Source organism: Cynara cardunculus, unplaced genomic scaffold (genome assembly GCF_001531365.2).
Source record: "Cynara cardunculus var. scolymus isolate 2C unplaced genomic scaffold, CcrdV1 Un_Scaffold_8469, whole genome shotgun sequence".
In the NCBI taxonomy this organism is placed as follows: Eukaryota; Viridiplantae; Streptophyta; class Magnoliopsida; order Asterales; family Asteraceae; genus Cynara; species Cynara cardunculus.
The window spans coordinates 1-13161 of NW_020204224.1; the positions used below are offsets into that span (position 1 = coordinate 1).

General features: G+C 35.8%; 2 protein-coding genes across 6 annotated transcripts; both read left to right on the top strand.

Annotated features, from left to right (window-relative positions):
* Nucleotides 1-445: 445 nt before the first annotated feature.
* LOC112505105 (probable ribose-5-phosphate isomerase 3, chloroplastic) lies at nucleotides 446-3167 on the top strand. Of its 2 annotated transcripts, none has more exons than XM_025109060.1 (2): nucleotides 446-1398; nucleotides 2531-2555. In XM_025109060.1, exon 1 carries the CDS (start codon nucleotides 511-513, stop codon nucleotides 1384-1386), a length of 876 nt encoding a protein of 291 aa, XP_024964828.1. In that variant the 5' UTR covers nucleotides 446-510; the 3' UTR covers nucleotides 1387-1398; nucleotides 2531-2555. The 2 variants fall into 2 exon arrangements, with proteins under 2 accessions (XP_024964828.1, XP_024964827.1); XM_025109059.1 differs by lacking the exon at nucleotides 2531-2555 and adding an exon at nucleotides 2940-3167 and having other exon boundaries at nucleotides 451-1398.
* Nucleotides 3168-7340: 4173 nt separating this feature from the next.
* On the top strand, nucleotides 7341-12998 carry LOC112505106 (BTB/POZ domain-containing protein POB1-like). 4 transcript variants are annotated; one of them, XM_025109062.1, is made up of 5 exons: nucleotides 7341-7716; nucleotides 10602-10736; nucleotides 11576-11697; nucleotides 11788-11851; nucleotides 12189-12998. In XM_025109062.1, exons 1-5 carry the CDS (start codon nucleotides 7461-7463, stop codon nucleotides 12470-12472), a joined length of 861 nt encoding a protein of 286 aa, XP_024964830.1. In that variant the 5' UTR covers nucleotides 7341-7460; the 3' UTR covers nucleotides 12473-12998. The 4 variants fall into 4 exon arrangements, with proteins under 4 accessions (XP_024964830.1, XP_024964829.1, XP_024964831.1 ...); XM_025109061.1 differs by having other exon boundaries at nucleotides 7352-7716; nucleotides 11788-12273; XM_025109063.1 differs by having other exon boundaries at nucleotides 7352-7716; nucleotides 10617-10736; nucleotides 11788-12273.
* Nucleotides 12999-13161: the final 163 nt, after the last annotated feature.

Consider the following 13161-nt stretch of genomic DNA (forward strand, 5'->3'; position numbering starts at 1 on the left):
ATATAAATTATTTTTTAAAATTTAATTTAAGTTTAATAATGAAATAATTTATTTTTGGTTTAATAAGATAACATTTTATAAAGATAATAATTAAGTATATCTTGTTAGAACTCAATTATTATCCTAATTATATTTTAGATTTTTTATATTTAAAATGAGATGTTTTTCCTGTATTTGATTGTGTTTATCTGCAGTTAGTTACACGAATTCAGTTATGGGAAGAAATCGGATAGAGATGAAATCGTTTAGAGATGAACAGGTTTAAGAGTTTTAAGAGTTTAAGAGTTTTTAAGAGTTTTTAAGAGTTATAGCCAAATGCTTTATAATATAGTATAGATAAGTGTTTGGTAACCATAAAAATAGATCATCACACAAATACAAAATCTATGAAATGAAATATGAGATTCTTGAAATAAAGAGTACAAAAAACTTATCCTTTTGGAACAAACCTAACCACGTTTTTAGTAGAAACAACACTCCACCGATCATCGGCGATTCCTCCCGTCAACCATGGCTTCCCTATCCTTCCTCTCTTGCCGTCCTACCTCCTCCTTACTCCGCCGCCACCACCACCACCACCATCACAATGCCGCCATCACTAACCCTACACACCTTCCCGCCATCACTTCTCCTCGATTTCTGACCATTAAAGCCTTCTCTGCTCCATCCCCCGTCCAACCACTAACCCAAGACGATCTCAAAAAACTCGCCGCCGACAAGGCCGTAGAATACGTCACCTCCGGCATGGTTCTCGGACTCGGCACCGGTTCCACCGCCGCATTTGTCGTCTCCAAAATCGGTGAACTCCTCGCCTCCGGCCAACTTAAAGACATCGTCGGCGTACCCACTTCGAAAAGAACCCAAGAACAAGCGGCATCGCTGGGAATCCCTTTATCGATTCTCGACGATCACCCGAAGCTCGATCTTGCAATCGACGGTGCAGATGAAGTTGACCCAGATCTCAATTTGGTCAAAGGCCGCGGCGGCGCTCTCCTCCGTGAGAAGATGGTGGAGGCGGCTTCCGATAAGTTTGTGGTGGTTGTGGATGATTCGAAGCTTGTTTCTGGTTTAGGTGGAAGTGGGTTAGCAATGCCGGTGGAGGTTGTGCAGTTTTGTTGGAAGTATAATCTGGTTAGGCTTCAAGATTTGTTTAAAGGTGAAGGTTGTGATGCAAAGTTGAGATTGGATGGAGATGGGAAGCCTTACGTTACTGATAATATGAATTACATTGTGGATTTGTATTTCAAGACACCAATTAAGGATGCATGGGCTGCTGGTAAGGAGATTTCATCGTTTGAAGGAGTGGTGGAACATGGGTTGTTTCTGGATATGACCACCGCGGTCATTATCGCCGGAAAAGATGGAGTTAGTGTGAAGAGCAAGTGAATTGAGGAATTGGTATGCACAAAATCTTGAAAACTTATCAAACTTTATATGGATTCATGGTATAGTTTCAGTAGCACATGTTATAACTTGTGTAGATTCTTGAACACTTATCAATCTTTATATGGTTTCATGATATAGTTTCAGTGATCCATGTTATAACTTGTGTAGATTCTTGAAATCTTATCAACCTTCTATGGATTCTTGATGTAGCATTAGTAAACCATGCTGTAACTTCTGTAGATTCTTGAAAATTGATCAACTTTATGTGAATTCATGATGTACTTTTTGTAAACCTTGTTGTAACTTGTGTAGGTTCTTGAAAATTTATCAACTTTATATGGATTCTTGATACGGTTTTAGTGACCCATGTTGTAATTTGTGTAGATTCTTGAAGATTTATCAACTTTATATGGATTCTTGATATAGTAATTCATGTTGTAGCTTCTGCAGATTTGATTCATGGTAATTGGACTTCTGTTTATATGGATTCTAGAAAATATATCAACTTCATATGGATTCTTGATATTTCTGTAGATTTGATTCATGGGACATTGGACTTCTGTATATATGGATTCTTGATAAGGTTTTAGTGACCCATATTGTAACTTGTAGATTCTAACCACAAGGGTGGTGTCTGATTTGTTTGAGCTTGGTTCCAAAGGTCAAAAGTACCAGGAGGTCCCCAGGTTCAAATCCAAGGAGGAATAAAAATCCCCTTGTGGCCATGGAGGTTCAAATGCGGTGACTCCGGGCTATCTGCAAAGCAGGTGGTCGCCCTGGGATTAGTCGACTCGCATAGCGGGTTGGATATCCAGGTTAATCAAAAAAAAAAAAAAAAATTGTAGATTCTTGAAATTCATCAACCTTCATATGGATTTTTGATATAGTTTTAGTAAACCGCGTTGTAACTTCTGTATGTTCTTGAAAATTTATCCACTTTATATGGATTCTTGATATAGTTCTTGTAAACATGCTGTAACTTGTGTAGATTTGATCCAAGGGTATTTTGACTTTGGGTTTAAATGGATTCTTGATGTAGTTTTAGTGAACCCATGTTGTAACTTGTTTGGGTTTGATTTTTGGGCATTCGACATCGGTTTAAATGGATTCTTGATGTAGTTTTGGTAACCTATATTTTCTATAGATTTGATTCATGGGCATTTGACTTCTGTTTATATGGATTATTGTTATAGTTTTAGGGGTTGTTTACCAAACGCTTACCAGGTGGGCGCTTACTGCAAGAGTCACCACTCTCATTTACCTTAAGAGATAACATTTCCGGCCATCAAAATGGATTGACGGTAAGCGCTTATAACCTGGTAAGCGCTTAGCGGGTAAAAGTCATCACCCTCACTTACCGGTTAAGACTCTTGGTTGTTGTTATGCTCACTCGGTAAGATAATTGAACTGGTAAACACTTACCAATGTAAGTATTTAGTAAACGGCCCCTTAGTAACCCGTGTTAACTTCTATAGATTTTGTTTCTTGGGCATTCGGCTTCGGTATATGCATTCTTGGTATAGTTTTAGTAACTCTGGTTGTAACTTGTGTAGATTTGATTGATGGGCATTCGACTTCAAACAATCGGCTTGATCGGGTGAGTCCAAAACAATGTTGAGATGTTACCATTCTTTTTGGGTGTGAAGGTTAATTCTTATCTAATGAAAATATGTCATATACTCATCTTTGAATCTTGATGTATTAGATTGTACAATAACATGAAGATCTCTTTTGTAACTCATATCTTGAATCTTGATCAAGTGTACATGTTTATAGCTCCATATAGTGTTGCTATATATATATATATGTGTGTGTGTGTATGTATGTATGTATGTATAGAGAGGGAGGGAGGGAGGGAGAGAGAGAGGGAGTGAGGTTTTACGAGAACAATAACTAAATAAGAGAACAAGAAAACAGTTGAATCATGTAAAATCACGTTGTCCATACTCCATTTTGTTGACTGTTAGTGTAAAATCACATGTGATTCTGCACGTGATTTGGCTGTTTTCGTATTATCTTATTTAGTTATTGTTCTCGTTTTAACCCCCCTCTCTCTCTCCCTATATATACACACATATGATGTATCGTGTGAGAATAAGAGTTATGGTGAGAATGATGATCAATCCACGACGTCTTGGCTTGGCTTTGATTATATATAGTTAGTTTAAGTGTACGGTTTTATTTTAACAAGTAATATACACTTAGAATCTCATATGTTATGTCGATCGACAAACACCCGATCCGTTTATTGTGGACTAATATTTTCATTGGTGAGTTTTAAACCTTTACGTGACCATATTATAACAAAAGGCTTGAAATTCGAGAATGAAAATTGTCGAGTAAAAGGTGTAAAGTTTGGAATTCAATAAATCATGAGTCGACTCGAGAGATACATCATTTCTAAGAGGTTAGGAGTTCAAACCTTACTAAAGGTGAGAAGAGTGTGTAAGTTTATTTGTTACATTTGTCGTATACAAATATTATATACTTAAAAAAAGTATATGAATTTAGCTAATTCATTAAAACTAATTAATATACATAGAAATGTTATAGTTAAATAACATATAAAAATTTAAATTTAAATAATTAACTAATCGAATTAATATACACTAAAAATGATTACGGTTAGATGATAAATTTATGTCAAATATATAAAAGTGCTATAACTAAACACAGTCCGATTAGAAATGATTAGTGTAATTATGCTCTCATCTCCTCTTGATCTTGTTGCTCGCTCCTCGTCTGAGATGGGAATCAGGTATCAGAAGAGAAGGGAGGGGGTTCACAGTATAAATATGCAAAGGGAAAATTGCATCAAAATGGAACCAACTTTCACCTAATTCCTGTTTTGGGGAACCAACTTTCAAAATCGTTATTTTGGGGAACCAACTTGCACATGCTTCCTATTTTGGGGAACCAACTTTCAAAATCGTCATTTTGGGGAACCAATCTGCACCTGATTCATATTTTGGGGAACCAACTTGCAAAATAATTATAGGAAAATAACTAAAATTCATTTTTTTTCCAAAAGTTAATGCAATAAAATCTATTTTTCTTTTCAAATGTCGTTTTTTTTAATTCAGATATCAAATTGAATATTTTAAAAAAAAAATCCAAATTACCACAACAAAAATTATTTTTTACTAATGCAAAAAAAATCAATTTAATAGAAAAAATAATTGATGCAATTGGTTAGATATAAAAATCTTGAATGTGATATTTAATATTTATTTTTTATTGCATCAATTATTTTTTTTCTATTAAATTTTTTTTTTTTTGCATTAGTAAAAAACAATTTTTATTCTGGTAATTTGGATTTTTTTTTTAAAATGTTCAATTTGATATTTAAATTAAAAAAACAAGATTTAAAATGAAAAATAAATTTTATTGCATTAATTTTTGAAAAAAAAATTTAGTTATTTTTCTATAATTATTTTGCAAGTTGGTTCCCCAAAATATGAATCAGGTGCAAGTTGGTTTCCCAAAATGACAATTTTGAAAGTTAGTTCCCCAAAATAGGAATCAGGTACAAGTTGGTTCCCCAAAATAACGATTTTAAAAGTCGGTTCCCCAAAATAAAAATTAAGTGAAAGTTCGTTCTATTTTGATGCAATTTCCCCATATGCAAATATAAAATATTGTTTTTTATTTTATTTAACAAAAGGAATTTAACAAATAACATGAAAAGAGAGGTAACAGACGTTATTTCTACAGTGTTAAATTAAAGAGCCATATTATTTTGAAAAATATAAGTCAGACACCACAAATATACTTAACGTAAACCAGTGTGACCATTATTGTATTTAATGAAGTTTACGGATTTTGACATTTTGTTTTGTAATTTAGTGTAAATCAAAGGGACCAGTTCACCAAAAATATAGTCAACCGTAAAGAATTAAGAAATATAATTAGAAAGAGAAGTGAATATCGTTTTTCTTGCACTTTATACAATATTATTGATTGGGTCTCATGATTATCCAAAACGTCCATATACTATCTGATTTATTGCCCAATTCATCACCTACCTTAACAGTTAAAAAGCCTGTTAACCCATTTAACTTGAGGGGTATGTGGGTCATGTTAATGATTCCTCTACTTTTCTGTTAAATACTAAAGTATATCTATATATCTCCCATATTTTTCGATCACCACCGTCCCGATTCTCCTTTTCTTGGAAGGATGTCTCAGGTTATGCCTGAACTAATCCTACTAAATTGTTACTACAAGAAAATCAGGATTGATAAACTCAGTCGTCACAATTGTTGTGTACGCTAGTTGTTAACAACTGGGGATCAAAAAGCACCAAATTTGATGACTTATTAAGGGAATCGAACCCTGGTAAGTAGGATATTCCACTGCATCCCCCAAGACCTCAACAATTACGCCATAACCCCTGTAGTTGTCCTGATTCTCATTTCCTTACACCATTTTGTCCCACCTCCAACCACCAATGACCCGATATCACCTCAACCTCCATCATTATCTCATCAATTTCTTCGGTAAAATACCACATCCCCCGTCTCTAGCCTCGATCTTCTTATCCATCTGCTATCCCTTTCAAACTCAACCTACAAGGATTAGTCTCTAACGAACCATTATCCTCTCAAGTTCACATTTGATGTTAGGAAGATTTCTCAACGAACTGATATCACTAGCTTTTGATGGGATCAAAAGGTCCATTTTTTCTTATTGTGAATTTCACCCATCAATGGCTACGAAGTTCTTCCTATTTCCACTAAATTATCGAACAAGAACATTCATATGTACGTAAAAAAAAGTTAATTCTTTTTGCTCATGTAATTACTTGAAAAAAATAGGAACATGGGAAAGAAGGAAACAACTGTGGGATGAGGTCGGTTTCACGGTTTTTATGTGCCAAATGTTAAGCTGTTTCGAGCAAGACAAATGTATGGGATGTGATTCAGGAGAAAGAGATAGATAAAAGGGGTGGTGGATGAAGATTCAAGAAAGATGTTATTAATGACGATTGTTGTAAACCACAAGGGTGGTGCCTGATTGGTTTGAGCTTAGCTCCAAAGGTCAAAAGTACCAGAAGGTCCCATGTTCAAATCCAAGGAGGAATATAAAATCTCCTTGTGGCCATGAAGGTTCAAATGCGGTGATTTCGGGCTATCTGCAAAACAGGTGGTCGCCATGAGATTAGTCGGCTCGCATATCCAGGTTAATAAGAAAAATGACGATTGTTGTAGCCACAATCCAACGGGAAGGGAAGGACACGTGACATCATCTAATTAGTGCTGAAGAAGAGTTCCAAAGAACAGTAAAAACATTCAAAATGCTCAATGAGTTAACCGTGCCAACAACCTTTTCAAGACCTTGTTAGAACAATAGACAAATTAGACAATAAAACACACAATATAAAGGGAAATTGACCCAAATTACTATATTCCACAACCAAATTGACCTCTTAAGTAACTGTCTTTGAACTTTACCCAAAAGTCATTAGGTCCGCAATACCCAGGTCCGCAATTATTACAAACCCACTAAACGACAAAATTTTAGTTTTTTTTGGGCCCAAATTCGTAACGGCAGTTATGTGGATTTGACCCAAATCCCATTTTCCTTGAATACGTAATGCCAAATCCATAAGTATCCACCTTCATAGGAAAATGAGTTTTGGATCAGATCCGTAATAGTTGCAAACCGGTGGTTACAGACTTGACCAAAAAACGTTATTTTTTGTCATTTAATAGGCCCGCAATTAGTATTGCAGATCTAGTGATTTTTGGGTAAAGTCTAGAGAGAAACGGTTAGAGTGTTAATTTGGTTGTGAAATATGGTCATTGGGGTCAATTTCTTTGACATAAAACCTATTTTATAATTATTTCATTTCAGGGACCTAATCTACATATCATATAAAATAGAGGGATGAAACATGTAATTAACTCCGTAAAGAGTTATTTTTAAATCATAAAAAGATCATTTGATAGCATTTAGAGGACGACACCTTTGACAAGCTCAGCACCGTACGTATTTCATTTTTCATCTTCTTCAGCTGACCCAATTAGGGTTTTCAAAATCTCCAAATTTTCCCCCAAATCTTACTACGTATCATGAAGGATTCAAATTTGGATCTGTTCGATCCAAGAACTGCTGTAATGGACGCTTCTGACTATACCATCGAAGTCGCCCGCGGTGACGCCGACTTCGGTTTCGCTTTCAACGATAGCAATTTCTCCGATCGTATTCTTCGTATAGAGATAATTTCTGAATCTGCTGAGACTAGAACCGATGGGGAAGGTTGCACCAGTCTCGCTGATTGGGATAGGAATCGGAAACGCCGTAGAGAAGATATCAAAAGAGAAAATGGTAATTAGTTGATTGTTCTTCAATTTTTTGGAAGTGAATGTATGTTTGTGTGTATATGTTGTTTGAGTTCTTGATGATATACGTGATTTACTTAAATTATTTTGGAATTAGGAGGGTGTTATAAGTGTTAAACCTGGTATGAACAAATTGACACAATAGAATGTATTCGAAGATTGGGTATCGTATGACATGAACAAAGCTGGATTTTATAGACGAATACAAACATCGGTAAATGACTAAAAACCAGTACTTAATTGAGTACGAATTCAAAGCAACTAACATCAATTTGTCCCTAACTTCAGGACTCTTTGTTCAAATATTGACTAAATGAAAACATACTCGATTAATCATTACATACGAGCACCTAAAGACTAGGCCGAGCTTCGTTGAATCCCAACAATAAGATGTCGAGAATTTGAAGGTCATTTTCATGTTAGGAATCTCTTGCCGTTTTATCCTTTCAAAAGATTTCTGACTATATACCATGATGGGACTTTCAGTTCTCATGTTCACGAGTATCTGATATAAGGGGGTCAGATGTGCTAGGAGGATTTTGCTGGGGAACTGACTTTAAGACATTGGTGTACTTGTAAGTGACAGTGGCACATAAATGTTTCTTAATGGTTTATGAAGTTGTTGTGTTGGCATTTTTAAGAAGGTGCTGTGTTGGAATGGCAGTTACCTGGCTGAGAACCGACCGGAAAACTTGTTGGGAAATGCTAATACACATGCCAAATGTACAGAAAAGTTTCTGAAACCAGGAATGATGTGCTGGCTTTGAGTGATTTGAGAAACCTATGCAGTGTTTCTTTTTTTGTAATTTAGTTAAGTCATTAGACATGACGAAAATAATTTGCTGGTATAGAATTGAACTTAGGAAGAATTGACATATTTAAGTAGCTAACAAGTCGATGTTGACAGTTTATTTCATCCCCTCTTTACCTTGTGTCCCTATTTCCCTATTTTCCTACTTTCATAGATGGTACATGTTTTTAATTTTCCATTCATTTGACCTTTTGACAAATGTTTTAAAAAGATCAAGTAGTGTGCCCCTTTTTTATAATGGAAGGAACTATTACCAAATTACTTCTTTAAAATGGACCTCAAGCTGTTTGCTAAATCATATATTGTGGAGCATATTTACCAACATACAATTATTCTCGATTTGCTGGTTGTTTGTTGCTTGATATGAAGGATCATGTTGACTCATAAGAGGTGCTGTAGTGATACTTTACACAACATCCAGGGGTCATTTTTTAAAGACACAGTAGTACACAATATCAGTGAATACTCGGTCATTCTGATTATAACAAGCTTTTGGACTCTTGTGAATGTAATTCTTTGTGCAAGAATTGAAAAAGCCTGTGTTCATATTCCAATGTGAGAAGTAATGAGAACGGCGGGTGGTGAAATTCTGATGAATATAAAAGCTTGAGGTATATTTAGTTACTGTTTTCCAGTTTTGCAATTTTCTTTCAGGATTCTATAAGTCAAAGGAGATACTGGGTTTTTTTGAACTTAATTTGATAAATTGATTGTTACCAAATTTTTTGTAACTATCAGATGTTATTATAATGAGCAATAGGTTTCTAATCTTATAAACCCCTACTATGTCATGGTTGGTTCTGTCGGCCAGATAATATCATTGACGTGTATACTTCAGAAAAATACAATAATGAAAAACAGAGACTGTTGAGACAATCAGGTCAAAGGGAAGAGAAAACGGGAAACTAAATGAGAGTTTCTTATTCAGTAGTTGAAGTTGAAGAATTGGTTACTTAACCTTAAGAAAGTTTGCAATTTATGAAGTCATGGGGTTGGGTGGTGTGGGCGGGGTAAGTCCATTTTACTCTAGCTCACTATAAAAGATGTGTATAATGAAGTTTCCTTGGTAGTTGTATACGAATTTCCTCATTTTTTTCTTATTGTTATCACTTGCTGTATGAGGCTATGGTCACGTTGCCATTTACATAATTTTCTGTGATCTGTTCATTAATTACCAAGTCATGATTAGGTTTGACCCAATTCTGGTGGAAGTCCTGTTTCTTATTTATTGAGTGAGCGTCTTCCACAAGGTGTACGTCTCTTTGCTAGCACAGGAGGATGGGGAGTCACAATTTAGCATCTATTTACGTGCATCTGGTGATTGAGTTTATCCATATCATCTGAAGAACATTTCAAAAGCGTGTCTTGTCAGGAATCTAATTTTCGAGTTTCAGATCCCTGTAACTTGATCTTGATTTTCTGTGTCCATTCATGGATCCAGCATCTTTCTATGCTTTTACATTGTTTAGTTCTATGGTTGGTGCATGCATATGCTTCATCTTTTTTCGAGTACTTAAGATAGAATTCTTTGCATGCCGCTTATTGTTATTATTATCTTATTTCTGTATCATGCTTTGTTCTTTGGACGCATTGAATCGTGCCATGCCTTAGTTCTTGGATCACCAAGTCACCAACATTTGAGCATATGATAGGATTTGATCAATGTGGTCCATAAGGTTTAAAACAAATAGTTATCATGATTCTTTCTGTTTATCTCGAGTTCTCTCAATCTCAAAAGCACACAGAAAAGCACACAGAAAAGCACACAAACAATCTTCTTTTGTACTCATTTAGACTTATGTTATAATGCTTTGGTTACAATGATTATAATTCTTTCAAGTTCTGCTAGACTCGGTTCAGTATATATGGACTTGCTGTGATTTCCTTGTTCATGGCTCTTCATTATGTTGTTCTCCCTTTCATAGAATGTGCCAAAGTATGCTGAATAGCATGACTGTTCTCCGCATGAGTGCTTTGCATGCTTCAATTGCCTTAATAATATGCTTAATTTAATAAGCTCAAACATTAACATGTCTACACTGATCTTGATGACTTTCTAGCATTCACAGCCGTAGACATGGCTGCTGCAGGTCCAGAGGAACAAATTCTGAATCAGCCTGACAACATTCCTGATGATGGGGACACTGAAAACCAGGAGGAGGAGGCGGCAGCAATGATTGAAGAACCACAATCAGGTATGACTATGATTTTTCCTATTGTTCATATGAATAATTGTGATATAGTATTCATTTCAAAACCAGTATCCCACCAAAGTCTGATAGCTTTGGTGCATTTTTGAGTGTATTCAATAACTTCTACCACTTTTAACAAAGAGAGAAAACGGTAGGAGGAACCCAGTTTTAAGATATTTTAACAGTTCTCATATTAGGGGTCTGCATCATTTGTTAATTTTTCATAAATCCATGTTGTCTTGTGTGGCTGGCTGAAAGACACCAAAGAGATGATGTCTTTTTCTAGTTGGATTTCATTCTAGATTTAACTGTTTACTTTCTGTCTCATATAATATACATACTTGATGCTATAACTGGTTCTGCACTTGTAGGAATCCTAGAAGCTACTTGCATGATAATCTTTTTCTGGTTCTCATATGATATGCTGTGTGTGATGAGATAATCTGCAAGTCTCTGGTAGTATTCAAACATTTGGCTTGTTATGTGTATGAAATGTATATCTTACTATAAATAATAATACAATTACATTTGCTCTATATTGGGAATCAAACTGTTAAACCTGTTTATTTCTCTTTGATTGTGTGTAGCCATTTCTATATTAAGATGATCAAATGACCATGTAATTCTGATTCAAACAAAGTACGCATAAAAAATTGTCTTGTTACCTGAAGTCCTCCACTCTCCATTTTGTGGGTCCCATTTTTTAATCCAGATAAATGAGGTTATGGGGCCCACAAATATGAAAATCAAGTAACCAAAACAACTTGGTCTTGAACATCTTACCTTCTTGAAGCTGGGATTGAGCTGTTTAGATCTGTTGGTTCTTGCATTTCACTTTACAGGAGATGAAGGTGCAAATGACGTTGATTCAAACTGGAGTATGGAGTGTTCAACAGTTCTGAGAGTAAAAACTTTACATATTAGCTCTCCAATTTTGGCGGCAAAAAGTCCTTTTTTTTACAAGGTGAATCTCTCAATGTTTACATGGATGTACTTTTTCTGTGTTTGGAATTCTTCAGTTGGTGATAGGCATTTCCATTTATCTTGAATGCAGCTCTTTTCCAATGGGATGAGGGAGTCGGAGCAACGACATGTAACTTTGCGGATCAATGCCTCTGGTATGTCTCTTTTTGAGCCTCTTCTAGCATCTCTAACAGAATCTCCAAAATGGAGATTTTGGAGTTTTAAACCAGAACTTTTTTTTCTTCAACAGATCCACCAAAATTTTCTCCAAAATGGAGAAATTTTGATAGAGAGAATAAAAATCTTCATATTTGGAGATTTTAACTTTGGTTATAAAGAAATTATAGAGAATCTGTTGGAGATGCTCTTACTTCAATTGTCGGCTTTTCTCTTATCTCGATTCCCGATATTAGTTGCAGATCAATGTCTATGGACTAATTGACTGAACACATTTCACACCTAATTTGTCTGCCACCTTTTCTTTTGGAACAGAGGAAGCTGCCCTTATGGAACTTCTCAACTTTATGTACAGCAATACCTTAACGGTGACTACTGCCCCTGCTCTGCTGGATGTGTTGATGGCCGCCGACAAGTTTGAGGTGGCTTCATGCATGAGATATTGCAGCCGTTCATTGAGAAATCTGCCTATGACCCCCGAATCTGCACTTCTCTATCTCGATCTTCCATCCAGTGTCTTAATGGCTGAAGCAGTTCAACCATTGACTGATGCAGCAAAACAATTCCTTGCCGTTCGCTATAAAGACATAACCAAGTAAGCTAATGATGCATTTGTGTGTCTTTTCTGTATTTCTTTGCTTTTTTCTTGAAATGGAAAATGAACTCACACACCGATGTCACTAAGTAGGCTCAACCCCACTGCTTAGATGTAGAGGCAGGGGTGGATTGGGCTAGGGAGTGCCCATGTCCCTCTCTATAGTCTGGACGCATTGGAAAAAAAATTGGGGTCTTTAAGTGTGCACCCACTTTAATTAGATAAAGTGGCTGCAACCTACTTGTGTTGTCATTGCATGTGGCATTACAGGTTGCAAGTTCGTCAATTTTCTGGATTTGCCTTTGGGTAGATGTGATAATTTGTGGCCTTGGGCCGGATACCGGCTGGGACCAACCTCATTTTTTTGTCCAGTGGGCCTAATTTAACAAACTCAAGTTTTTTGTGGGTTTGATAACTTGCCCTTACCCACCCTATAAACGGACTGGGATTGTCTGAGAATTTTTTCTCATTAATATTCACGAGCTGTTCTGGGCTCACCCATTCTTTTGAGAATGGTTGTCCAAGCTCACTTTCTGTGGATATATATATATATATATATAGAGAGAGAGAGAGAGAGAGAGAGAGAGAGAGAGGGTAAGTAAGGTTCAGGGGAAAACCACAAAAAAGGAAAAACTGAAGAACGCCCTAGTAACCATTCATCTATTCAGTATGCACATGTGCATACAAGTAATT